The 25,710-nt window shown below is 58.6% G+C and overlaps 1 protein-coding gene across 10 annotated transcripts in view; it reads right to left on the minus strand.

The window, feature by feature from the left end:
• Nucleotides 1-4,794: 4,794 nt before the first annotated feature.
• Nucleotides 4,795-25,710, minus strand: part of OBSCN (obscurin, cytoskeletal calmodulin and titin-interacting RhoGEF) — a 123,205-nt gene continuing 102,289 nt past the window's right edge. For 5 of the 10 annotated variants that reach the window (XM_038556423.1, XM_038556421.1, XM_038556420.1 and 2 more), the window contains 27 exons: nt 25,290-25,398; nt 16,667-16,855; nt 16,175-16,271; nt 15,789-15,910; nt 15,152-15,264; nt 14,831-14,999; nt 14,619-14,700; nt 14,250-14,450; nt 13,702-13,762; nt 13,168-13,245; nt 12,721-12,893; nt 12,587-12,613; nt 11,867-12,019; nt 11,714-11,759; nt 11,512-11,589; nt 9,183-11,163; nt 8,600-8,677; nt 8,182-8,292; nt 7,887-8,054; nt 7,407-7,529; nt 7,100-7,270; nt 6,769-6,853; nt 6,317-6,556; nt 5,851-6,074; nt 5,617-5,692; nt 5,241-5,390; nt 4,795-5,091 (listed from right to left, as the gene is read on the minus strand). In XM_038556423.1, the coding sequence (XP_038412351.1) occupies nt 4,914-5,091; nt 5,241-5,390; nt 5,617-5,692; nt 5,851-6,074; nt 6,317-6,556; nt 6,769-6,853; nt 7,100-7,270; nt 7,407-7,529; nt 7,887-8,054; nt 8,182-8,292; nt 8,600-8,677; nt 9,183-11,163; nt 11,512-11,589; nt 11,714-11,759; nt 11,867-12,019; nt 12,587-12,613; nt 12,721-12,893; nt 13,168-13,245; nt 13,702-13,762; nt 14,250-14,450; nt 14,619-14,700; nt 14,831-14,999; nt 15,152-15,264; nt 15,789-15,910; nt 16,175-16,271; nt 16,667-16,855; nt 25,290-25,398 (5,283 nt within the window). In that variant the 3' untranslated portion in view covers nt 4,795-4,913. Of the gene's footprint in view, nt 5,092-5,240; nt 5,391-5,616; nt 5,693-5,850; nt 6,075-6,316; nt 6,557-6,768; nt 6,854-7,099; nt 7,271-7,406; nt 7,530-7,886; nt 8,055-8,181; nt 8,293-8,599; nt 8,678-9,182; nt 11,164-11,511; nt 11,590-11,713; nt 11,760-11,866; nt 12,020-12,561; nt 12,614-12,720; nt 12,894-13,167; nt 13,246-13,701; nt 13,763-14,249; nt 14,451-14,618; nt 14,701-14,830; nt 15,000-15,151; nt 15,265-15,788; nt 15,911-16,174; nt 16,272-16,666; nt 16,856-17,948; nt 19,619-22,357; nt 22,401-25,289; nt 25,399-25,710 lie in introns of those variants that run through there. The other 5 variants (XM_038556425.1, XM_038556428.1, XM_038556419.1 and 2 more) reach the window with 4 other exon arrangements.

Raw genomic sequence — 25,710 nt, forward strand, 5'->3', positions numbered from 1 at the left:
CCAAACTGTGGAAGGAGCCTCGGTGTCCATCGAAAGATGAATGGATAAAGAAGATGTGGTTTATGTATACAATGGAATATTACTCAGCCATTAGAAATGACAAATACCCGCCATTTGCTTCAACGTGGATGGAACTGGAGGGTATTATGCTGAGTGAAGTAAGTCAATCAGAGAAGGACACATTATATGTTCTCATTCATTTGGGGAATATAAATCATAGTGAAAGGGAATATAAGGGAAGGGAGAAGAAATGTGTGGGAAATATCAGAAAGGGAGACAGAACATAAAGACTCCTAACTCTGGGAAACGAACTAGGGGTGGTGGAAGGGGAGGGGAAGGCAGGGGGTGGGGGTGAATGGGTGACGGGCACTGAGGGGGGCACTTGACAGGATGAGCACTGGGTGTTATTCTGTATGTTGGTAAATTGAACACCAATAAAAAATAAATTTATTTAAAAAAAGAACTGAAAAACAAAGAAAAATTGACTTATGATTTTATTTAGAATTCCTTGTATGAATCAAAACCACAATGAGATTCCACCTCACACCAGTGAGAATGGGGAAAATTAACAAGGCTCCTGCTTCCTAGCCACAAATGTTGGAGAGGATGCGGAGAAAAGGGAACCCTCTTGCACTGTTGGTGGGAATGTGAAATGGTGCAGCCACTCTGGAAAACTGTGTGGGGGTTTCTCAAAGAGTTAAAAATAGATCTGCCCTATGACCCAGCAATTGCACTGCTGGGGATTTACCCCAAAGATACAGATGCAATGAAATGCCGGGACACCTGCACCCTGATGTTTGTAGCAGCAATGTCCACAATATCCACATTGTGGAAGGAGCCTCGGTGTCCATCAAAAGATGAATGGATGAAGAAGATGTGATCTATGTATTCAATGGGATATTACTCAGCCATTAGAAATGACAAATACCCACCATTTGCTTTGACGTGGATGGAACTGGAGGGTATTATGCTGAGTGAAATAAGTCAATCGGAGAAGGACAAACATATATTCTCTTTCATTTGGGGAATATAAATAATAGTGAAAGGGAATAAAGGGGAAAGGAGAAAAATAAGTGGGAAATATCCGAAAGGGAGACAGAACATGAAAGACTCCTAACTCTGGGAAACGACCTGGGGGCGGTGGAAGGGGAGGAGGGCTGGTTGTGGGGGTGACTGGGTGGCGGGCACTGAGGTGGGCACTTGATGGGATGAGCACTAGGTGTTATTCTGTATGTTGGCAAATTGAACCCCAATAAAAATGAATTTATTATTTAAAAAAGGAATAGAGATATAAAGGATAACCAAATGGAAATTTTGGGGACTAAACAATACAATAACCAAGCTAAAAGTCCAACTGGGGAATGGAAGGGGCAGAGAAAGGAATCAGTGAACCTGAAGATAGGACAATAGAACTTACCCAATCCAGGGATCTCTGGGTGGCTCAGCGGTTTGGCGCCTGCCTTTGGCCCAGGTCATGATCCTGGAGTCCCAGGATCGAGTCCCACATCGGGCTCCCTGCATGCATGGAGCCTGCTTCTCCCTCTGCCTGTGTCTCTGCCTCTCTCTCTCTCTCTCTCATTAATAAATAAAATCTTTAAAAATAAAAAAACCTTACCCAATCTGTAGTAACATAGAATAGAGTGAAAAAATGTGAACGAGGACCTGTGGTACTATTACAAAAGATTTAACATTAGTATCATCGAAGTCCTGGAAAGAGAGAAGAACAGCAGTCGGGCTGGAAAAGTACTCAAAGAAATAGTGACTTAAAATGAAGGAGATTCTCACACCTGCTCAACATGGATGAACTTTGAGGACATTATGTGAATGAAATAAGCCAGACACAAGAAAGATACAGTATGATTCCATTTATATTAGGTCCCTAGAGCAGTCAAATTCATAGAAACAGGAAGTAGAGCAGTGGTTACTGGGGGCTGGGGAGAAGAGGAAACGGAGTTTTCAATGGGGACAGTTTCAGTTTTACAGGATGAAAGGGTTGTAGAGATAATTAGCATTGATGGATACACAAAAATGTACATATAACAACACTGAACTATACGCTTAAAAATGATATATTTTATGTCCTCCGTGTTGTGCCCTTTACAATGTTCTAAAAAATTAGGACTTGCTCTTTGGAAGACTTTGGTAAGAGGATGATGAAAAGATAAGCTGCCAAGTGAGAGAAAATATTTGTAAACCACATATCTGACAAATGACTAGTCTCCAGGATACATACAGAACCCCCAAATTTCAAAAGTAAACAATCCTATCAGAAAATGGACAGAAGACCTGGACAGATATTCCACTCAAGATAATCAGATGGCAAATGAAACCATTCTGCAGCAATCACACTGCTAGGCATTTATCCTAGAATAATGAAGATGATAATCACACAGAAATCTGTACCTGAATGTTTATAGCAGGCTTATCTGAAACAGCCCCAAACTGGGAGGGATCTAAATAGCCATCAGTGGGTGAGTGGCTCCACAGGTTGTGGTACGTCTAGGCCATGGAACATTACTCACCCGTAAAAAGGAATGGACTACCAACAGTTGCAACTCTATTCATGAATTGCCAAAGAATTATGCAAAGTGAAAAAGAGCCAATCTCAAAAGGTTTCATGCAGGTTGCTCCATTCTTAAAATCACAAAAGTAACAAATATAAGTTGTCATGGTTGAAGTGTTAAGATGGGAGGGAAGTGGATCTGGCTGAACCCAAAAAAGGGGGGTAACATGAAGAATCCTTGTGATAGAAACATTTTGTAGCTAGCCTGTATCAGTGTCATCAATTTCAATTTCCTGGTTGTCATCACACTATAGTTTTGTGAGATACTACTATTGGGGGAAATTGGGTAAATGATGCCTGAGCTTTCTATATAGTTTCTTTCACTGCATTGTGATTCAAGAATGATCTCAGAAGATAAAACTTAACTGAAAAAGGTTACCATATAATAAAATACAACACACCTAGTCATCCCCACCCCCCGCCCACCTCCCTTTCCACCACCCCTTGTTCGTTTCCCAGAGTAAGGAGTCTCTCATGTTCTGTCTCCCTTTCTGATATTTCCCACTCATTTTTTCTCCTTTCCCCTTTATTCCCTTTCACTATTTTTTCTATTCCCCAAATGAAGGAGACCATATAATGCTATATGTTGGCAAATTGAACTCCAATTAAAAAAAAGAAAAAAAGAAAAGGGAAATTTGGACAGAAATACAGACACAGAAGTCACAGGGAGAATGCCATGGGAAGGAGACAGGCATTGGGGCCTTGTGTCTATATGCCCGGGAACAGCAAAGACTGCTGGCAAGCAGCAGATGCTAGAAGGGAGGTGCAGAGCAGATTCTCCCTCACAGCCTCAGGATGGAACCAACCTGGCCATCACCTTGACTTTGGATTTCTAACATCCAGAATTGGGAGATAATAAATATCTATTGTTTTAAAAATAATAATAAATAAAATAAAATACAACACAAATGTAGAAAACAAGATATAGTACATCAGATTTGATCTTTAGAAACAACCTGCCAACTAAAGACTCCTGATAAATGCAGGGACTCTGGGACCCAGTGAGTTCACCTGGCAGAGTTCAGCCTGGGAAGAGGGACATGGATCATGCCACATGACATTAGGAGAGGCGAGCCACTGTGTACGAAGCGCAGGAAGCGGAGTAACAAGGCAGAGCTCAAAAGGAAAGCTGGGCTTGGGAAGCTGGGCTAGCCACCAGCAAGGACTGAGGGAAGCTGGGATCCTGGAGGAGACATTGCCTCTGTGCAGCCCTGGTGAGTGTCTCTCAACATACCAAGCTGAAGCTGGGCCCACCCTGCAGAATCTGATCTAAACAGGCTTAGATGAGGATATGTCATCCCAACACACAGCACAGAGGAGGTTACCAAAGAAATGCAGCCTCAGAAAAGTTGCTCAGTCTCACCTGGGTCCCTATGCACAGAGCCAGGGTTGATGTGGACATGGCCAGCTGCGGCTGGGTGAGCATGGGACGGAGCAGAAGGGGTGGGCTCAGATGCAGACCGTGAGGGCTAAGAGCAGAGGTGTGTTCACTGTGTGTCTGAACAAGAGTGGTCGGAGCTATAGGACTGTTGAGGGACTCTTGGCAGAATGCTCAGAGGTAGTCCCTGGGCACAGTGGACCTGCCCCAGAAGAGAATACTGGCAGGACGCCATTCCTAGCTGAAACTAGAATTAGAATCAGTCAAGGCAAAACAAGGCAGCCAGCACTTATGCAACGCCAGACCCACACATTCTTTCCAAATGAGATTTCCCTTGTGTCCAGAACATCTAGCAGGAGTGGGAGGCAGGGGTAAGAGGGCTGGAGGGAGGTGAGGTTTCAGATTTTTCTGCAGCTTCTGAAGCCTCCCGGTTCAGGAGTCTGCCCCTGCTTCCCCTGTGGGTGGCCTGGCTGGTCACTCACCAGGCCCCTTTCTGCTTCCCACAGAGGGCTGCTGTGGCCAGTCCTGGAGGCCACACCAGGCCAGGGACGCGACCGTGGAGACCAAGCTGGTTGGGATCTGTGTACCTCCCAGCACCCAGGAGCCCCAGGAGAGGTGCCTTGGAGGCCCCGGGTGGGGCTAGGCTGGGGACCCGCAGGATCGGATCACCCTAGGTGAGGCTGCACTGGCAACTCTGGTTCTTCCATTCTAGGGGCCAGATGCCTCGCTTCCACTCATTCCATGGGGAAGCGCAGTTCCGCTCCTTAGTCATCCCTCCAAGTCCCAGGTGAGGTGGCAGGACCCTGACTTCTTTCCTCGAACTAAACTGAACAAAGACACAGATTACACCTCATCTGGTTCTGCTTTTTATTGGCATGCTGTGCATATACAGCAAGTTCTAGAAGCAAGACTAGGGGGTGAAGCCCAGCAGGGTGATCTCCTCGCCCCCCCCAATTCCACCTGGCCCAGTGCTCAGTGCACCTGCGCCAGATTGTGCTTCTTATACAGCAGTGCCCGCCTCTTCTCTCGCTCACGCAGGAAAGCACGCAGGCGCACTGTGGGGAAGGTCACAGCAGCTGGCTGGGAGCCGGCAGGGCCCTCCTCAGTTAGCCACGGGCACTGCAAGCAGCTTGATGCACAAGGCCGGCCCCTAGATAGAGGGTGAAGGTGTCTGCTGAGCCCTTGGAGCTGAGGTGGGGCAGGGAAGGGAGGCGGGAAGTGGGTAGGCAAGGTGGGGGAGCGGGCATTGGTGGACGTGGGGCAAGGCGGAGGGGGTTGGCCCTGGCGGGTCCACCTTACCACGGGTGAGCACACAATGTGCTCCGGAGAAAAGCCACAGCGCCGCCAGACAGCCCTGCGTAGCAGCGGCTCAGATGGATCAGCCCCTTGCGCAGGCTTTTCTGCAGGTCGCGTGTCCCTTCACTGTTCACAGGGTACTCGGCACTCAGCCTGCACGCGGGGTGTCAGGGCACCCAGGTCACTCTCAGGTGGATGGGGCCACAGGGAGCTCCGGGGTCACCCTCGATGGATAGGGAATCATAGGGAACTGAGATCACCCTCAGATGGATGGGGGACACGAGGTCTGAGGCCACCCTCATTTGGAGGACACACAGGGGGCTCCCGGGACACCTCGATGGATCCCCAGTCTCCCAGCCCCTGCGCTTGGGGGACTTACATGATGAAGGCTGTGACGCCTATGGCCCAGATGTCGGTCTGCGGGAGAGCACTCTGGCCCTCCAGGAGCTCAGGAGCTGGGGGACAGCACAGGTGAGAGGCTGGCTGTTTGCAGGGCAATGGGGCGGGGGGGGGGGGGGGGGGGGGGCAGGTCTGGGGGCGGGGCTTCCTCCTGCCCCCTCCCCTTTTCCCCCTCTCAACACCCGGGTCAGGTTGGCATCTGCTCCCCGCGCACCCATGGTCTCCACGTAGTCCTTGAAGCCCTCGGAGGGCAGGATCCTCTCCTGGGTGAGACTCTGAGCATTGCCCAGGTCCACGACCTTGAGTAAGTTGTACTCGGTGACGATCATGTTCTCCGACCTGAGGTCCAGGTGCAGGATGCGCTGCGCGTGCAGGTACTGGGCCGCACTCAACATCTGCCACAGGTAGTCCTTCACCTCTGATTCTGAGTAGGAGACCCTGGAGTGGCACGGGGAGGGGGCTCAGCCCTGTCCACGCCGCGGAAGGTGCGCGGGGACACCAGCCCTTCTGGTGGGCTTGGGAGGGGCGCCCCCCCACAGCTCCCTGGCTCTGGCAGGCGGTGGAGGCCGGGCAGCAGGTGGGCGGCGAGGTGAGAGGCGGTGCGCCTGTGTGTCGGGTGCCCCTCCATGCCCCGACGTGCTGAGCATCCCCCTGGGCCCTGCATCCAGGCGAGGCCTCACCTCTCCGCCAGGCAGGGGAGCAGCTCCGGTCCCAAGCACAACTCCAAGATAAGAACCAGGTGCCGGGGGCTGAGGTAGGCGGCCTGTAGCTGGGCCAGGTGCGGGTGGCGCAGGCTCTTGAGGGCTTCGTATTCCCGCAGCACGTCAGGCCTGTCCTCGAGGCGGTAGGGGATGATCTTGGCGGCCAGTGCGCGCCCGCTGGCCTTCTCCTGGCACTGCCGCACGACGCTGAAGCGGCCCCTGGGCGAGCAAGCACCGGACTGGCTGGTGAGGACCCCCACGCCCTCCTTCCCAGAAGGGGCTGGAAAGCTGGGCAGCGGGAGATGACTGGAGCCTTGGGGAGGGGGCTGAGGCTCTCGGAACCGCACTGTGTGGGCATGAGAAGCAGGGAGAGACGCTGAGGCTGGGATGGGAGCAGGGAAAGCGGGGAGGGGGACGGGGGGCTGCAGCACCTTCGGATCTGTGTCTGGAAGGTGAAGGTCTGCGTGCTGGGGAGGGGCTGCGTGGGCCGCGGGATGCTGCTCTCTTCCTCCGAGGCTGTGGGAGAAGGAGCCAGTGAGTGGGAGGCACCCCTACAGCCCCAGCTCGCCCCACCTGGTCTCCTGTACCCCTTCCCAGGCCCCCTAGCAGGGGCCCCATCTGTGAAGCCCCACACTTTTTTCTCTCATTCCTCAGGCCCTTTGGGGGCAGAGGCCTACCAGTGAGTGGGTGGGTCTGAGTGAAGGGGCAGGGCCAATGGATAGGACTACCGCCCCACGCCAGCAGGCTTGACAAGCACCTCACCCAGGTGGCTGGGCCCTCCCAGGAGGACCTGCTCTGAGGGGCTGCTGTAGGGTCCCATGCCCGCCTTGCTGACGCAGGCCGTCCGGAAAGTATACAGGCCCCCCGGGGAAAGCTTGCTGGTGAGGTAGCAGCAGTCAAAGATGTCGGAAGCCAGGGTGCTCCAGCTGCCGCCTGGGCCACAAGGAAGTGGGTGAGGGACAGTCCAGGGCCTCCCCACTCCAGAGTCGGGGGGTGCAGAGGCCCTTCCCCAAGGGAATACAGAGGTGGCTGGGTTCTGCCCAAGAGGCAAGGCAGCGGGGGCTCCTACCTTCCAGACTGCACTGCACGATGTAGGTCACAGGTCCGTAGGACTCCACGGGCTTCCAGACCAGCAGCACCGCATCAGCATACACCTCCCCAATGTCCGGGCGTGGAGAAGATGAGGGGCGCTCTGCAGGGCCCATGGGCAGCCGTCAGAGGTGGGCCCCCCACGGCTTCCCACCACAGCTGAGTGCCCCCAGCCCTGCCTCAACCATCCGCACCTGCTGCCAGATTCCTGAGCCCACCATCCCCTACAGCTATGCCCCACCTGGGGGCGTCCCAGTCTGCAGAGCGGACTCTCCAGGCCCTGGCCGTGCTGGGGTGGGGAGATGACCGAGTGGTGAGCATCATGCTAAAGGGGCCTCCTCCCGGAAGGGGACCAGCACAAACCAACTCACAAAGCATGAGGTGGTCGGCGGGCACCCTAGAAGCACCCATCAGGGTCAGTGCCCACCCCCACCCCGCTGAGAGGCCCTGGCCTACCCACCTGCCTTCCGGAGGACAGCCGTGGTGGCTGCCGTCCCCAGTGTGTTGCTCACACGGCACGTATACACCCCCAGGTCCTCAGCAGTCACCACCAGAATGGTGAGCAGCTGGAAGTGCTTGAGCGTGGCAGAGATGAGGAGGTGGCTGCTGCTCTGCAGGAGAGCCCCGTCTACGGCAGGACAGAGCAGGCCTGGGCAGTGGCACCAACATGTACCCTGCCCTCCAGGGGCCTGCCTCCCCCTATTCCAGGGGGCACCCTCTGCCTTCCTGCCACCTGTCCCGGGACATTTTCTTACCTTTGGTCCAGGTGGCCTGTGCAGCAGGCTGGGCCGACACTTGGCAAGCAAGAGTCACGGACTGGCCCAGGACCACTGTTTCGTCTGAGAGCTCCCGTAGAAAGGATGGCGCTAGGGAAGGGGGCCAGACAAGCCTTCAAAGCCACCCCCAACCTGAAAACACGGCCTGCACCCCCGAGACGGGGATGCTAGGGAAACCCATGCCCACTCAGCTCCCCTTCAACACTAGCACCTCCTCCAGGAAGGCCTCCAGGACTGCCCCAATGCTGGGCACCAGAGCCGCCCCCATGTCCCCACTAATCTGGGCCCCAGGCCCTGTGGATGTAAGCTTGGCCCCTCCAGTGGCCCTGGAAACCAGGGAGGGGCTCCCTCCCCCTGCAGTTGGGTCCCCATGGCTGCCCCTGGGCAGCACACCCACCTTGGTCCCTGCTCTTCAGGCCCAGCCGGAAGGAAGCCAGGCCTGCCTTCTTCCTTGGGGGGCTCTCTTTCTCTGGGCCTGAAGGGAGGAAGAGGCCTCTGGAAGTCACAGCTGTGGGGTCAGCTCCCCTGATGCTGACTCTATTGGCATTGGTGTGGGAGCAGGGGAGGAGGAACCCGGACCCCCACCCCCCACAGTGGGATTCCTGCATGGCCACAGAGCACAGAGCCCAGGGGTCCAACCCGCTGCTGACACCACACCCTTCCCACCCTGTCAGGGTCAGTCTATCTTGGGCAAGGGCACCAGGGGCAGGGGATGGGGAACTCTCGGGCCACTGGTGTCTGGGGAGGCCTGGCCATGGGCCCCAGGGTCAGGGCAGGTCAGGCAGGGCTCTCTGTTCCCACGCTGGGCCATATGGTGACCTCAGGAACAGAAGTACCTGTGTGCAGGTGATGTGTGTGGCCCAGGGAACCCCCACCCTAGAGAATGGCTTCTGGGTCAGCACAAGGGGTGAGGTGCCCCAAGGTTCAGAGCCAGACACCGGCCACCTGCCAGGGCTGAGGGGACGGAGGGGGGGAGTCACCTTCAGGCCTGCCCTTCAGGAGGCGGGAGATGTGGGCCACAGACGCCCTCACCCTCCGGCGAAGGCCCAGCTCCATGGGCTCCTGCTCCTCTGGCAGCACATGCCTTCCTGGGAGATGGAAGAGGTCACGGGCGGGGGGCGACCATTTGCGCTTCCTGCTGCCCGTGGCCTCTCTGAGCAGGGTCTCCATGTCCTCTGGCTCCTCAGTGATGTGCAAGCTGGCTGGTGTGCCCAGGGCACCTGGCCAGGGCCACCCGGCCTCCGGGAGCGTGGCCAACTCCTCCCCGGCCTCAGACTCAGGGGAGGATGGTGGCTCTGGCTCCACAGGCTTGGGGACCCTCCTGAAGATCATGAACTCAAAAGGGAGGTACTTGATGTCATACAGGTCAGACAGGTTGAGGTAGGCAGGCTCCACCTCTGAGATGTCCAGGGATATGGTGTCTGCTGTCTCGGAGTCCCCAGACAGGTCTCGGATCTGCACCAGGGACACCTGAGAGCCACCACCAAAGCCTTCCCACGCACTCAGCTCCGGGGAGGCCAGTGGGGGTGCCCCACTGCCCTTGGGAAGGGGCGCTTTGCTGGCCTGGGGTGGCGGGCTCTGGGCCCCTACTTCATCACGCTCCTCTGAGGACTGAGAAGTGGCCCAGGCCATCCTGGCCCACAGGGGACCCTGCCCCAGCATGCCCCCTGCATCCCCACCGAAGGCAAAGGTGCCATAGCCAGCCACGCCTGCGTAGCCTCCACGCCATGCCCCCAGGGAGAACTTCCGTGTTGTAGCCTGCTCCTGAGGCCGCTGCAGGCTGGGTTCCCACTCAAGAGCCTCCTCAGGCTCTGCAGCCAGGCCCTCCCTATCCTGGGTGGGCCCAGGCTCCGTTCCCACTGGGGAGGCCAGCCCTGGGGCGCTAGGGGGGCCCCGCCTCCCAGGGAGAGGGCTGTCCTGCAGTTCTGTCTTACCGCCTGGCTGGGGACCCTCTTGGGCTAGGGACAGGAACCCCTTTGGCTCCGGGGAGAGGAGGGAGCTGGAGGGAGCTGAGAGGGACCCCGGGCACTGTTTTGTAGGGAAAGAGCCCGGAGCCTGTGGTATAATGGCCGGAGGGGGGACCCCGCCTTCCAGGGCAGTAGGACCCCACTGCCTCCCACAGCTGTCCTGAGATGACCCCTCTTGCTGGGTGGACCCCAGGGCCCCGGTGATGGACTGAAACAGTCTTGGCCCCTGCTGGGGTCCCTCTGGCAGCTCCCTCTCCCGGGCAACTGTGGCGCCTCGCCGCCAGCTCTGCCCGGAGTCCATCGGGGCGTCTGAGGGAGCCGGGGTAGCGCCCTGGCCGCCGCCGCAGGCCTCGGCCGAGGGGCTGCGGCTGCGCGCGCCCCCGAGCTCCAGGGATGGGCTGTGGCCCGGGGCCCCGCGGGCGCTCTCGGAGGCGGGCGCCTTGGCCAGCAGGGCGGCCTGCTCGTCGCGGGCCGCCGCCTCCTCCAGCGCGCGGTGCTCCAGCAGTGGCTCCCGCAGGCCAGGCAGGGCGCGGGCGAAGTAGCCGCCCTGGAGCAGGTGCCGCCGCCGCGCCGGGGGCCTCCTGCCACCCGCGGGCCCTCCGCGCTCCGGGCCCTCGGCCGCCTGCTGGTAGAAGAGGCTGCGGACGACGCTCTGCCGCGGCACGCAGCCCGGGGCGGCGGGGGGCGCCGCGGGCGGGGGCGCGGCGGCAGGCGGCGCGCGGGCCTCGGCCTCCTCGGGCAGGCTGGCCGACGGCCGCAGGAAGCCCCGCGGGTGCAGCAGCGGCGAGTGGGTCACCGGAGACGGCGGCAGCGACTTGGCCCGGGCGAAAGGGGCCAGCTCGTTGTCGGAGGAGGAGGACGAGCTGCTGGAGGAGGCGCTGGCGCCACCGCGCAGGTGCCGCGCCACCCCGAGGGACGGGCTGTCGGGCGGGCCCCGGAGCAGCTCGGGGATGGAGCGCATCACCAGGATGGACTTGTAGCTCATCAGGGAGCGCTGCGGGGCGCGGGGGAGGGGACGTCAGCCGTGCGCCCCCCCACCCCCGCCTTCTTCGCTCCCGGCAGGCTCAGAGGGGCACCCGGGAGCCGGGAGGCGCTACAAGCTCCACGCTTCGGATCCCACGGCTCTGCCCTCGCGGGGACTCTGCACGCCCCGCCGCCCTGCCCCCGGGCTCCGGGAGCGCGGCCCCGAATTGGGATGCCCTGTGCCGCCTGCGGGGCCTGCTTTCTGTCGCCCCCCCCCCCCCAGGCCCCTCCTGGGCGCTGACACCGCATGGCAGCTTCCCCCCGCCCCCCGTCCCTCACTCTCCCCGCCCCCCCCCCCCCCAGAGGCTGCGGGGCTCACCTGCCAGCGGCTGCGGGCCAGCAGAAACTTGAGTTGCTTGGTGTTGATGAAGTGGGCCTCCTCCGCGGGCACGGAAGTCTGAGGGGGCCCAGGTGAGAGGGGCGATAAGGAGGGCCCCAGTGCACCCTGGGTCCACACAGGCCTCCCCTCCCCCCCTCAGATTGGCCCCCTGTGCACATCTGCTTGGACCCAGCCTACTCACCTGGAACCAGGGGTGTGTGAGGCATTTGGCTGCGCTGGGCCGGGCCCTAGTGAGAGAGGAGGGCCGGGGATCAGGCCAGGTGGCCAGCTGCCCCAGGCCTCCGCCTAAGAGAACCCCAGATGAGGCAACAGGTGGAGGGTGCTGTGCACTCACTTTGGGGCCCTTTGCAGGGTAGCCTTGATGAAGTCCTGGGCATGCTTGCTGAGGTGGGCAGTCATGGGGCTGTTCCAGGACACCCGCCCCTCCAGCACGTTCAGGAGTGTGGCTCGGTCACTCTCACCAGCGAATGGTGATGAGCAGGTCAGGCTAGAGGCAGAGACATGACTTGCCTTCAGATGTGACCTGGACTTGTGATCCATAGAAGCCAGAACTTGTACGGGGGCCCCCACTCCTGCCTGGGTGGCCACAGTGCCATGGCCATCCAGACCCCAGGATTCCCACAATGGTCTGAGACTTGCCCAGAGATCCAGGCTCAGCCCAGGACAGGGATCAAGGCTTAGCTTGAGGTGGGATCCAGGTGAGGTCTACACCAGCAACATGCTCAGAATAGCAGTAATTGGTGGAAGGGGCCCTCCAGCAAACTACCCAGACCCTTTAGGGAAACAGCTCACTGCTTTGCCTGGTGACTCCACAGAGCTTCTCTGGGACAGTGCGTGTAAGAAAAGAGCTCAGCAGAAACCCCTTATCAGTTGGCTGACCGCTGGTTCCCATAATAGCTGCCCTTGGGGTCCTGGATCTTTGATCTGGGGAGTGGCCAGTAGTGCTCAAGGCCTCCCCTGGGCATGATGGGGAGGGGGTCTGGGGTCGGCTTCAGAGGAGGTGGCTGACAAAGGCTTGGGTCTGCTCACCTGCGGTAGGCTTGGGTCTGCTCACCTGAGGTAGGAGATGACGCCCATGGACCTGCAGGAACAAAACCACAGTCACAGGGTGTGCTCGAGGTTGTGGGGTGTGTGTGCTGGGGGGCTGCTGGCATGGAAGCTGGCCTCCCCAGGCACCCACTCACTCACCAGATGTCGGAGGCCTCGCTCACTGGGGTCTGCTCGATGATCTCGGGAGACACAAATTCTGGGGAGCCATACTTGCTGTACTGTGGCTCTCCTGGGGTGATGTTTTGGGCAAAGCCAAAATCGCAGATTTTAATGTCTTCCCGAGCAGGATGTACCATCAGGATATTGGGGGGCTGTGAGGGAGAGTCAGGGAGGGGTGAGGCCATGCCCTGAGGAGGTGACTCCCGGGGCTGCAGGGAACACTCAGTTCTGTGAGGCCAATGTGGGAGCGCCTCTGATTCATCAGAGCTGTACCCCACCGGAGAGAGCTCCCCATCCCCAGAGGCAACCATGTCCTAACAGGGAATCTAGACATGGTAGGCCTATGCCCACTCCCTCCCCCATCTGCAGGCCCCAGGCTCCCACCTGTCCCTCCTGGGTCCCTGGGCACCCATGAGGGCTGAGTACCTTTATGTCCAGGTGCAGAACGCTGTGGCTGTGCAGGTACTGTAGCCCCTCCACCAGCTGCTGGACATAGACCTTGACCTGCAGCAAAGGCCAGGGCTCAGGTGGGAACCCTCCCCCTTCTCCTCCTCCCCCTTCCCTCCTCCTCCCCCTTCCCTCCTCCTAGCCTTCCCTCTTCTATTCCCCCTATCTACAAGGTATCTACTTCCCTCACCATCTGAGCTTGGGATGGTGCCATGGGGCAGGTCATGTGTAAAGCTTCCCAGACCCCATGCACATCAAGGCCAGAGGACTCCTCCAGCCTGGAAATGGATCAGCCTGACCAAAGCAGGACGGGGTGCCTCAGGAGCAGGCTAGGATGGCACACTGGCCAGGCAAGGAATCAGTGTTGGGGGGGAGGGGTGCATGGGAGGGCTGGGAGAGCTCTACGAGGAGTTGCCACACCCTGTGAGGCCTGGGGAGCCCCAGAAGTTCTCTGGGCTGGAGAGCCTGGGGGCGGGGCCTGTGTGGGCAGGGGGACAGCAGGCAGGCAGTCACCTCCGCCTCGGTCACCACACTCTTCTTGAACAGACGGTCCAGCAGCTCCTCCGACGAGCACCTGGCTCAGGTCAAGAAAAGCTCCGGAGTCTGGAACCCACCCAGCCCCACACATCTTTAGCCAGTCTCACCTGGGGTGGGGATGGGGCCATGTTGGGGAGGAGGTTGAGGAGAGTGGGAGGGACAGGGTCCCCAGGAGGGGGGCTGGGGGGGCCACCCCCCGCAGCAGAAAAGGGGGGGGGGAGCGAGCAGTGCGCATGTGTCCCTCCCTGGAGTCCCTCCCTGGAGCTCAGGTGGGCAGCCGAGGGCCCTCTCCACATGGACGCTGGGGGCACCCACCTAGCTGGTGAAGCCCCGTGAAGCATGGCAGGGGCCCGGTGAAAACACGTCCTGGACCCTGCGGACACAGCTCCGTGGACACAGCCCTAATCCCCGGTCCCTGGCCCCGCGAGCTACGAGGACGGTGCTGCGTCCAGGGACCCCAAAACAGCAGGCCCCGCAGGGCCCTGGGACCCTGCCTACCCTCCCTTAGGCTGAGGGCAGGATACAGCTCCAAGACAAGGATCAGGGTCTTCCGGGTCTCAAACTGGTCCAGCAGCCCTGTTACCAGCGGGTGGCTCAGCGTGGCCAGGATGTCCCGCTCGCGGTAGGCCTGGGTGCGTGTCCTGCTCCGCAGCGGGATGAACTTGGCTGCGCAGGACATCTGGCTTCCCTTGTGCTGCGCTCTCTTCACGAAGCCGAACACGCCCCTGCGCGGAGGGGGCCACGATGGGCGGGCACAGGGCGTGGGGGGCGTGTCGGGCGGAGGAGAGGAGGAGTGGGGCGGAGTTCCCGGCCGTCGGGGCTCAGGAGGCGGGGCGGGGGGCGGGGACCCAGGGAGGCGGGGCAGCGGCTCGGCGCCGGCTCGCGGGCTGTACCTTCCAATTTCCTCCTTGACCTCGTAGAAAGAGTGCAGTTTCCTTCGGTAGCTCTGCTTCTCAGAGTCGGGTTCGCTGTCTCCTGCAGCCAAGGAGCGGGCAGTGTGGGTGAGCACGTCCACTTCGCCCCCCGTAGCATCCCGGTGCTGGAGCCTGTGGGAGGCGACGTACACACCCTCCCGCCCCCGTGCCAGCGAGGCACTGAGACTCACCCCCATGGACCACCAGCTCCGCTTTACACAGCACCTGTCCACCCGCGTTGCGGGCCAGGCACGTGTAGACACCCGCATCACTGTGTGTCACGTCCCTCAGCACCAGGGAGTAGGTGGTGCCTTCCCGCTGCTGGCTGAGCCGGGTGCCATCCACCAGCTGGGAGTTGTCCTGGGGGCACAGACGGGTGGGCGGGGCCATCAGCCCGACCTGGGGGCCCCTGCAAGGTGGCCTGTTCCGTCCCCCAGGTACTGCCTTACTGCGGGGGGGGGAAACGCCACACACTCCCGACTCCCAGCACCCAAGGTGGCGCCTGTCCCTACCCGGTACCAGGTTACTGTGGGCTGCGGGTTGCCATCAATGACTGCCTGGAACTGGGCTGTGCTGCCCTTCTGTGCCTGCACATCCTCGATGGTGACCTGCATGGACGGGGATCCTGGGGTGCAGGAGGGAGCCTGTGAGGGGGGACCTGGCGGTGCGCAAGCCCAGCATTGAATCATCAAGCTGGAGCTTGCAGCCAGAGACCCCCTGGTGGGTGAGTCTTGCCCCTGGGCCTGTCCTGACACCCCAGGCAAGCAGCCAGGCCCTGGGATACTCCCCAGAGCAAGAGCTCATCTGCCTCCCCCAGTGAGGACAGCCTTCTCCTGACTCTGCCAAGGCCCCTGAGAGTCCATCTAACCTCTGTCTGTCCTGCTTAGAGACCTTAGCTGTCCAGAGCATGCTAAACCCTGCTGGGGAAGGGGGCATCCACACCCAATTCACTATTGTGGGCACCCCCAAAGGAGCGTTCTCACCCTCCCCAGAGAGGCCCCTCCTAGGGAATGCAGGGAACAGGGCAGTGAGGCCCCCATCACAGCAAGGCTGGGACATGCCAGGTGGCCTTGCAGGTTCCTCTGCACAAGTGTCTGCCCAGTCCAGAGCATGGGGAGCACACGTGTATCCTGCTAAGTCCCCACCTACTTGTGGCACCCGTGTCGCTGGCCTGGTACACGTATGTCCGATGTGTGGTCTCCATGAACACGTGGCTGTGGATGTCCCATAGCTCCCCTGCACCTGCCCCCAGCCAGGCTGCACCCTCCATCCTGTGGTGGTGGAGCTGGGTGAGCTGTCTGCCCTCCTCCTGCACCTCTGGAGTGTGGGCAGCCAAGCCTCACCCTAAGATGGGGGTCCCTGCCTCCCCCTCCCTGGACCCCAGTGGACTTTCTGGGAGGGGATGTCCAGAGAGGGGACCCAGCCCTGTGCAAGGAGAGGGCTCCACCAACATCCCAGGGCAGCCTCTTCTCCCTGCCCTGCCCCTGGGGTGTCCCTTCATGAACTGCCCCCACCCAGCACGCCAGGGAGGTTACCGGATGGGCACAGTGCATTCCTGGCCCTCAGCATGGTCCCCCAAGTCCCGCTCCTGGTCCTCCTTGGGGAGAGGCTGTGGAATCTTCTGCGGCTCAACTGGTCCAAGACAAGGGGCTTAGTGAGAGAGAGCTTGGGATGCAGCTGGGACTGCCCCCCACAATGCGCCCCGTGTCATCCTCCAGTCCCAGAGGGTGGGAGCACGAGGCAGAGCAGGGACTTCAGGGGTGCAGGGCCCTCTAGGTCAGAAGAGACAGGGAACATGCACCCCTAAAACCCAGGGCTCCAGACCTCCCTGCAGAGCTCTGAGGTCCTAGCTCCTAACTTGGGCCACCAGCCCTGAGGCTTCCCCTGCTGGCCACCCAGACAAGGGCCATGCTGACATGTAGCAGCTTCTGGGGGAGGGGCCTGAAGGGCTACATCCCTGGAGGGAGCATCTGTGGGGTGGGGGTCATGAGGGATCTACTCCTCCCTCTCCTCCTTCCTCCCCTCACCAGATGAATCTGCAGCCTCCATGCCTAAGAGTTGGGGGCCAGACTCCTGGGCTTTGGGTGGCCCTCTAGGGCCAGGGCTGGCATGGTCCCCTGTGGAGGGTCCTGGAGCCTCGGGGCACACCAGCATCCTTGGGACAGACGTGATCTCCTGGTCTGCTGGCTCCAGGGCAGGAGGAGAGACAGCAGCGTCTGTGGGAGAGGCAGGTCAGCGTGTAGGGGTGAGGTGTGACCTGGGCCCCAGGAGAGGGCTCCAGAAATTTTGTGCCAGTCCTCAGAGGCTGCCCTTCCCACCTGCCTGCCCCACCCACCCACTCAAGGCAGCGGAGTTCAGGACCTCTGGGAGCATGTGGGCTTCTTTGGGGACAGGTGAACCTGAATACTTGCCCCCTGTCCTGGCTGGCCCCTCAGGCTCAGTTCATGCCCTCACTTCTCCCACCCCACGGCCCACTCCAGACCCCAGGGTACTGGGCCACCCAGGCCAAGGTGGGCCCAGCCCCACACTGTAGGGAAGTCTGGGGACAGCCTGATGCTGTCAGGGACCAGGCGCTCCTTCCTGCCCTCCCAGGGCAGCCCCTGCTCCCTGCCTGGCACCTGCAGCCTAACCCCACCCAGGCCACTGCACCATCACTGGCTCCTACCACAGCCTCCCACACAGCCCCCTTAGGGGACTCTCAGACTGTCCCATGTGTTTGCCCCCTGCTCCCCACTTCCCAGCACATTTTCCTCCTCCAGCTGGAGACCAGTGTGCATGTAGCCAAACCACAGCTTCACATGCCCATGAATGCCCACCACTCCATTCCCAGTAGGTCCCCCTGCCTGGAACTCTCCCCTGTCCTAGACCCTTTCTCTTGCTGATTTTCCATATCATTGCGCCTTCCAGGCCAGAGAGGCAGCTGTGCAGGCTGCTGTTTGCCCCCCATGGCCCTAGAGCACCCGTCTTGTCCTTACCCAGTCCAAGGACATCGGCAGACCCATGACACATCACACCTTCCCTATCAACCTCGCCGACAACCCCCACTGCACAGGGGGCAGGAAGACCTGCTTAACCCCCAGCAGGCTGGGAGTGACCACTATGTGCTGTCCTGGTCACAGTATATGCACCCATGTGAGCAATCTAAATTGGCAAGCTGTCACACCTCCACCCAGGGACCCCAGAATGGGCCAGAACCTACAGGCCGATGCCAGGGGCTGACTCAGGGCTGCCATTGGTTGGTCTCCAGGACAAGGCCTGGACAGCACTCCCCACAAGTCGCCGGAGCCACCAGAGAATCAAGAAAGCAGAGGCAGTACAGGGAACCAGTTTATTATCATTGGGGGTAACCGATGGGTCGCTTCCCATACACGGACCCTGGTCCACCCTGCAGAGAGGGCTGGGCCCCACACAGGCCTCCTGGAGGCCGAGAGAAATGTTCATGGTGAAGATGTGGCCGGGAAGTCCCCACTGAGAGGAAGACTGGGTCCCCAGCCTGGAGCAGAAGGGACCCAACTGGCAGCCCGGCCTCGTAAACATGGCAGGACAGATGCAGAGTCCCTGACCTGTGTCTAGTGCCCTGAGCCCAGAGCTGCGGTCCAAGAGTCCCTCTGGCCTGCACTCTTAGGTGGCTTCTGTACTTTCTGAGATTCCCAGTCTGTGTGCAGTGTCTTCAGCTGGATCAGACCCCATGAAGTAGGAAGTGCCTGGAGTGGAAGGGGTGGGCAGGCTCCAGCCCTGAGTTCTTGGAGATTTGGAGGGAGGATCAGAGCACACATGTCCACAGAGCGCTGGCTTCCTCCATGCAGCCAAAGGGCCCACAGCCAAGCACCTGCTGCTCACAGCCTCAGCCCTCGGAGGGGCCAGGGGCCTTGTCCCCATCTGGGCGGATGTGCAGGGTGACTGTCTCACCCACTGTCCCAAAGCTGACTGTCTGGGTGGAAACCTCCGTTTTGAAGCTGCTCTGGCCACTGTCTGCAGACCTCTGGACCTGGATGCAGAAAGATGGCTTCCAGGATGCAGCACCCCCAGCCTGGGCCTCCTGCATAGAGAAAGAGACTCCTGCAGGGCTGAGCACCTGAGGCCCCAAGGGAGATGCCTCTCGGTGACTGAAAAAACTGGGTGGGTTTCGAGGGCCAAGGAGATGCCCCACGTTGAGCAGGACAGGCTGCCCCACAGTGGGTTCACTGATCTCTCTCTGGAGCACGGACACTTCGCAGGGTGGGTCGTCAGAAGTGCTAGGCACAGGGCCACAGCAGCCGAAGGTCTCCCCCTCCCGGGGCACATAATCCTCCAGGTCAGCCAGCGTCAGCACTCGGCCGTCGTGGGTGAGGATCTTGGGGTCATGGCCCCAAAGGCCATTGGTGCCCAGGGGCTCCTCGGTTGGGAGGGCACCTCCTCCCTCCACTTTCTCCAGGGGGGCTTCCTCTTCAGCCACCTCAAGAAGGGATGGCCCCGGGGTCTCCTCTGGCCCAGTGTCCATGCAGAAGATGAGGGGCTCTCCAGTGCTGACTGTGGCTCTGCCCCAAGCCTGGGGCTCCTGGGCCAGTAGGTTATTGTTGGAGTTGTTTGCATTGGGGTCTCCTATGGGGGTCCCACCAGGCAGTGTGAAGAGAAGCCCTGCCGAGCTGTCAGGTGCCTCTCTGGCAGGGGATGTACCTCTGGAGCCTGTCTTCTTCACCCTGACTTCAATGGTCTCTTCAACTTCTACCCACTTGGGCTGGGGCCTCGTGCCCTGGGGTGGGATTGGCGTGTGGGACTCAGGCTCTGTCACATACAGCGTGGGTACGGTGGGCCTCCAGCCTGGCTCCACCTCAGGCCTACGAGGCTGGCCAGCCCTCAGTGAGTACAGCAGCTCAGGGGCTGCCTGGCCTGGCTTAGGTGGGCTGGCAGTGTGGCGGGAAGGTGAGAGAGAGGGAGACTTGTTGGGGGACCGGCGCCGGCCACGAGGGCTCTTCACCACGGTGGTGATGGTTTCCTCTCTGCAGGGAGAGGGCCAAGAGGAAATCTGTGCAGAGACCTACAGCTTCGCCCAGTGCCCATGCCATCAGCACATACAGCAGCCACATGGGTGATCAGGTTAGTGTAGCAAGCAAATGGTGACACTGAGTGAACAAATTTCTACATATGTGCTTGAGCCCAACCTCTGGAACCAAAGAAACAAAGCACAAAACCTCATCTGGCCAACATTAGGCTCTACTCTGCAGGTCTCAAAACAAGAGTTGAGGCATCAGTGGAGGCCCATGTCACATCACAAGGCACCTCCAAACCCCAGACCATGTCTGGGTCACAAGTCTCCATGTGCCAGTCTCTCCATTTATGGCCATCTGATTTTGGAGCTGCTAATGCTCCTTGCCGAGCTAATGGACTGGGACACAGGAACATAGCCATGTGGCTTTCCTCATCTGTCCCATGAGTGCTTTGTGCTTTGTATCATGAGGGGTTGCTCCAGGGAGTTCTTAGAGGACAGGAGCCTCAGTGGTCCTCAGTTGGAGATGCCATGGGCACAGGTGCACATCCAGGAGGGTTGTCAGAGCCTTGCGGGTGTGACAGCCCAGCAAGAACACCTGGCTCCGGGCATGGCTTGGCTATCATGGGCTGTATGATGTCAAACAGGTACTTCCTCTTTCTGGATCCCTTCCCCCAAATGCAAGTGGGCAGGAAGGAGAAGGGGAGGCAGAACTCAAGGCAAGTGGCATGTGGGCGAGCATCAGGCACTGGCCAGGGACTTTGTAGCAGCCTCGGGGGATGGACCTAAGCTTCTGCAAGTGTGGACCATGAGGCTGAGAAGGCCAGATACTTGCCCGGGGCCAAGATTCAGAATCCCACCAGTCAGCCCTGGCACTCCTCTGCCACCCAGTGCCCCTGACCTTGCTGGGCGCTGTGGGTAAAATGAGTATTAGGTGGTATCAGGGAGCAGAGTAGTGCTGAGTAACACACAGACCCTGGGGAACTCACAACTCTCCTGAGCCCTGGAACCTGCATTTTCTCTTAGGCTCAGGCATACATATGGTGAAAGTTCAATGTTGTCACCAGCTGCCTGCTAGGACTAAGGCAGGCTCATGCTCTCTCTCTCCCTCTCATTCAGCGTCTGCCCAACTCAGGGCTCCAACCGGGAGCAGGTTCACCCAAGGATAGGCTCAGAGGCGTGTGCTACCCCTTGGGGTGCACGGCAGTTACAGACCTTCCCTCTCAGCCCTCACCTGGTAAGGAGGAAATGCTACACCCCACCTAACTAATGGGAACACTGAGGCTTGGATGTGTGGCCTATTCAAAATCACGAGACTGCCTTCCAGCCTCATGCCCAGGCTCAGGAGCACTAGGCTTGTCCCTGAGTGAGAGCTTGCCCAAACATCAGGGGAACCTGGGCCAGGCCCATCTGCTGGCCTCATGCCTCTGACATTCGCCAAGGCATGACAGTCAGACTGGGGTTCAGGGTGCCTCTTGAGTCCCCTAGCCCAGCTGTCCCAGGTGCGAGTCCTTTCTGAAGTTTTACTGATGGGACAGCCTGGCCCTGTCTGTTTTCCATTTTGTCATCTGTAAGATGTAAATAATAGAAATGTTCCCTTCATGGACGAAATGCAGGGTTAATTTGTGTAAAGCTCTGGCACAGGCGTACACCTCCAGGAAGGCTTACTACTGCCCTATGTACTTTGGGCCACAGTGTGCCTTGGGGGAAGAGGGAGGGAGGGGTGGAAGGGTTAACCCAGGATCTGACCAAATATCGGCTGATAGGGTTCTCCAAAACTTGGCCAACTACAGGCCCCTTTAGGAGATCACAGGTCCATGAGGACCAACTGGAGCTTCCCAGTCATCTGATCTTAGACCAGTCTTTCTGGTCTCCTGCCTTTTGCAAGCTTTTCCACGATCTCCAGCTGCACACACTTCCCACTGGATCAAGGACAAAACCAACTCTACCTTCTGTGGGCTTACTCAGTTCCAGGCCTCTCCAGTTACTTAATTAGCCACAACCTCAGCCTTGAAGGCACCGAATGAGGGGATGGTGGGCGTGGCACCGGGGAAATGGGGTACCCGCTGGCTTTCCATCATGAACCACCCTGAACAAGCCTCCTCTTCCCTGAATTTCAGTTCCCCATCTCCCAATGCTAGGGTTGGGCCTGGAGGCCTTTAAGTGCTGCCTATCAAGGTTACACTATTTTAATTAAATGCAAGTTAAAGATAATTTTAAAAATCCAGAATTCTTCAGTGGCTCTCGATACACTTTAAGTTCTCAGCCACGTGTGCCTAGTGACTGCTTTTGTAGCGAGCATAATTAAGATATAATATTCCCAACACAAGAGAAAGTTTGTGGGACAAAAATGCCCTAGATCTTTGGGTTTTGAGGGGTAGAATGTTCCCTCTAGCCCACTGTGGGAAGCAGTTCAGTTCCTGCTCCAAACTAACTGATGTGATCTGGGCCCAAGGCCTGAGTGAGCCGTTGCCAAGTACACAGAGCAAGTCTACCTTGTGGAGGCACTGGAGACATGGAGGCCCTAGAAGAGAGAGCTGTGAAATGTGAAGGTAGCCAAGGACTCAGGGAACAGTGAGCCCCTTCAGAGGCATCTGCAAGGTGCTGGCAGTCTGCATGGTGAGCAAAGGCCATGTGAGCAGGTAGTCAGACAAGCAGGTGGCTGGGCCACACAGGCAAGGTCCATGTGGGTTAGTGGGCATGCAGGGGGCACTACAGTCAGAAGGAACGGTAGGAACACGCCTGCACTTACATGATGACGGTTTTCTTGGGGACTTTAGTCTCCTGCTCAGTGACTACAAAGAAAACAGTTGGAATAGCGAGAGTTACAGATCAGCCAGTGCTTGGTGGCTGAGCCATTTGAGTGGCATGGCAGTGTAGTAACTTGCTCGGCTTTGGAGCACTGTGTCCACGTCATGCCTCACCTTGCCTGTTATGGGTTGGGAACTCAGTTCTGTCATCTTTAACATGTCTGCTCTGAGTGGCTGGGAGATGAGTGAATGTGACATCAGTATGTCCCACGTGAGGGAATGAGGGTCTTGTAGGGAGTGCAGCAAGAGTAGGGGCCCCACCTGGGCTGCTCACGCAGAAATCCCAGCTCTTCCATCAGCCCATGTGCCCAGGGAGCCCTGTGATTCTGTTAAACCTAACGTCCCACTTCTCAGACAGAAACTGAAGGCTAGGGGGAGGGTGGCAGGGTATGGAAAGAACTATGGGAGCCAAACTTAGACTGGGATGGCTGGTGCCTGTTTTATAAAAAATCCTGAAGACCAAGGGCACCTCTCCAGGGGAAAGGGGCTCTGTAGTACTAGAGATGGCATGTCTGAGCTTTGTCTCATGAGGCTATGGAAATCCCATCAAGAGCAACCAGAGACACCATGACAGGGTCCTGAGTTCCAAGTGAGTAGGGAAACCTAGGTGTCCTCATAGATGCTGCCCATAAACTCAACAGCCTTGATTGTCCTAACTTCCCACCTCCCTGGAGTCAGCAGATAGAGGACCTGAGTTCCAGGGAGAGGACTCGCTTGGGACCAGGCCACACCTATTCCCACCCATCTTGAGGCCTCTTCCTCTGTAGCTTCTGGGCAGGGCCACACTTGAAAGAGAGGTGCTCCTCCTAGCCACACCCTGCTGGGCAGCAGATAGTCCACCAGATACCAGTACCCTCAGATCTCAACAGTCCCTCTTGTCATTCTGGGGACAAAGCTGAGTGGGATGCTCAGCAAAGTCAAGTGGCACAGCCTGCAGCACACAGCACCCTGGCTTCCGGTGTGTGGGATTTTAGGCTTTGGTGCAGTGCCACGCAGAGGAAGAATTTCCCTTAGATGACCAAGAATATATTAATCTTGTGTCCAATTGGGTACATGTGAGTTAAATAGACCAGCTATATTTGTATGGCCTTTGGGAGCCTCATTTACTTGTGTATGTGTGTGCATGTGTGTGCACATACATACGTGTGTGTACATACACATATGTATGTATGTGTGTTTGTGCCCGCTGCCTCCTGGAGAGGGGAAACCCACTGGGAGAGAGAATGGGATCCAGCCAAAATGCCTTGTGCTTTAAGTTGGACCGGAAAGAACCAACCTGTTTGCCACCTGCAGGCCAGACCCTGTGTGCAGAGTGATGGGAGGACACTCCCCTGTTGGGGTCCCGTTCTGGCTGCTACATTGCTGGTACCTTTGTTCCTGACCTGACCTGCCACCTGACAGGCTCTAAGCTCCAGTGAATACTGGCAGCCATTGGAGGGGTGCAGCTGTGCGAAGCAGGGCTTCCAGCCCAATGCAGTTCCAAAAGCGAGGGGGCAGCACCCACCCTACAAGGCTGGCTAGGGCTGTCTTGGCTGCAGAGCCACCAGGTTAAAGATGAAGCAGCAGGATAGGGTTAAGAAGCAGGACATGGCGGGCTCCAACCACTGGGTCTGTGAGGACTGGCCTTCTCGGATGTGAGGTGCCATGTTTCTGGTATTAAGAGGGCTGCCCCTCTTCCAGACTCCAGAGCCATGAGATGATGACAGAAAGTGACCCATCATGACCATGAAGTGAATGCCTCTGTAGGACACACTTGTCACCAGCCCAAGAAGGAGTGCTGAAGTCCTTGCTCCCCAACATAAGATGCCATATGGCAGAAAGCACAGGTCCCTGCAGACACCACTAGGCCCTCTGAGGGGCAGGAACATGGACCCCTGCCCACTCTGTGAGGGCTGTGGAAGGCATCAAAGGCTGTGAGGTCGAGTTTCAAATGCCAGGTAGGCTGACTCTGGGAGGGTCCTCAGATAGAGGCTCCTGGTTACTGGGCCCCAGGAGGGACTGGATCCATTAGCCCAAGGCATCACAGAAGCCACCTGGGAGGATATATCTTCCAGCCCATCCACCATGAGAGCTGCAGCTCCACCAGCTGTTGATCTAGCATCAGCCTTCATGTCGCTAGGGACAGGAGGCACAGCTTCTTCTAGGTGGAGCAACTCACACTGGGAGAAGCTGTCCCTGAGGCTGCAGCCTGCCCTGCAAGCACCATAAGGTGTTCTCTGCCTGAGCAGGCCCAGGACACATGCCAATTGTCCTCCTTCCCATCCTGGCCATTCTGATGCTAGGCCCAGCTGGGACCCTGGACTCAGAGGTGAGTGGAGGCATGAGGCATCCTGCTGCCCACCCTTCACCTCCCACGCAGGAGCACATCTCCCCTCAAGGAGCCCAGACACCCCCACAGGCCAGGCTTGAGAAGTGTAGCCACAGCATTCTGTTTGCTTCCATGATGGCCCAACCCAGTGTGGAGGTACCAGGACCCCTGCCATCACTCCATCTCCTGGAGCCACACAGGGACCAGCAGGTGATGCACTGCACTCAGCACGCTTTGCTCAGAGCTGTCCTCCCTAGGGTCCACTGCCCTGCAGCCTGCCAGGCCCAGCCTGGCCTTTCTACACACTCATTACTGCCCCAGGGGTGGTGGGCAAGATGCAGGCCCCCACCCAGGGCTGCCGTCTAACCTGGCTGGAACTCTGGGCTCAAGGTTCACCTCATGCTGCCCAGGATGGGGCTGGAACCAGCCCCTGCCTCATAGTCTCTGCATCCCTTTCTCTCCCAGACAGACCCTTCCTCAGCCCTCACTGTCCCTCCTCCAGGAAGCACACCCTGGTTGGAAAGGCTGGTGGTTTCCCCCCAACTTGGCCCCACAGCGGCACTTACCTTCCACGGCTGCAAGCTGCTCCCTGTGAAGCTGTTCCCGGGCCCGAACAACAGGGCTCTGCACGCACAGCTCTGCCCCGCCCCTCACAGAGCCCAGCTGGTTCACCAACTGCAGGACGGATGGCAGGAGCCCACTTAGAGCCTGGGGCTCCCTTGGGACCATCCAGGCCATCTCTAGTATGGGGGGCCCTCTGTGGCTGTGTCCCAGAGCCACAGAGCCTGCCACAGAAGAGAGGCCTAGGGATCCCTGGGTGGCGCAGCGGTTTGGTGCCTGCCTTTGGCCCAGGGCGCGATCCTGGAGACCCAGGATCGAATCCCACGTCAGGCTCCCGGTGCATGGAGCCTGCTTCTCCCTCTGCCTGTGTCTCTGCCTCTCTCTCTCTCTGTGTGACTATCATAAATAAATAAAAAAAAAATTTAA

Source organism: Canis lupus, chromosome 14 (genome assembly GCF_011100685.1).
Source record: "Canis lupus familiaris isolate Mischka breed German Shepherd chromosome 14, alternate assembly UU_Cfam_GSD_1.0, whole genome shotgun sequence".
Lineage (NCBI taxonomy): Eukaryota > Metazoa > Chordata > Mammalia > Carnivora > Canidae > Canis > Canis lupus.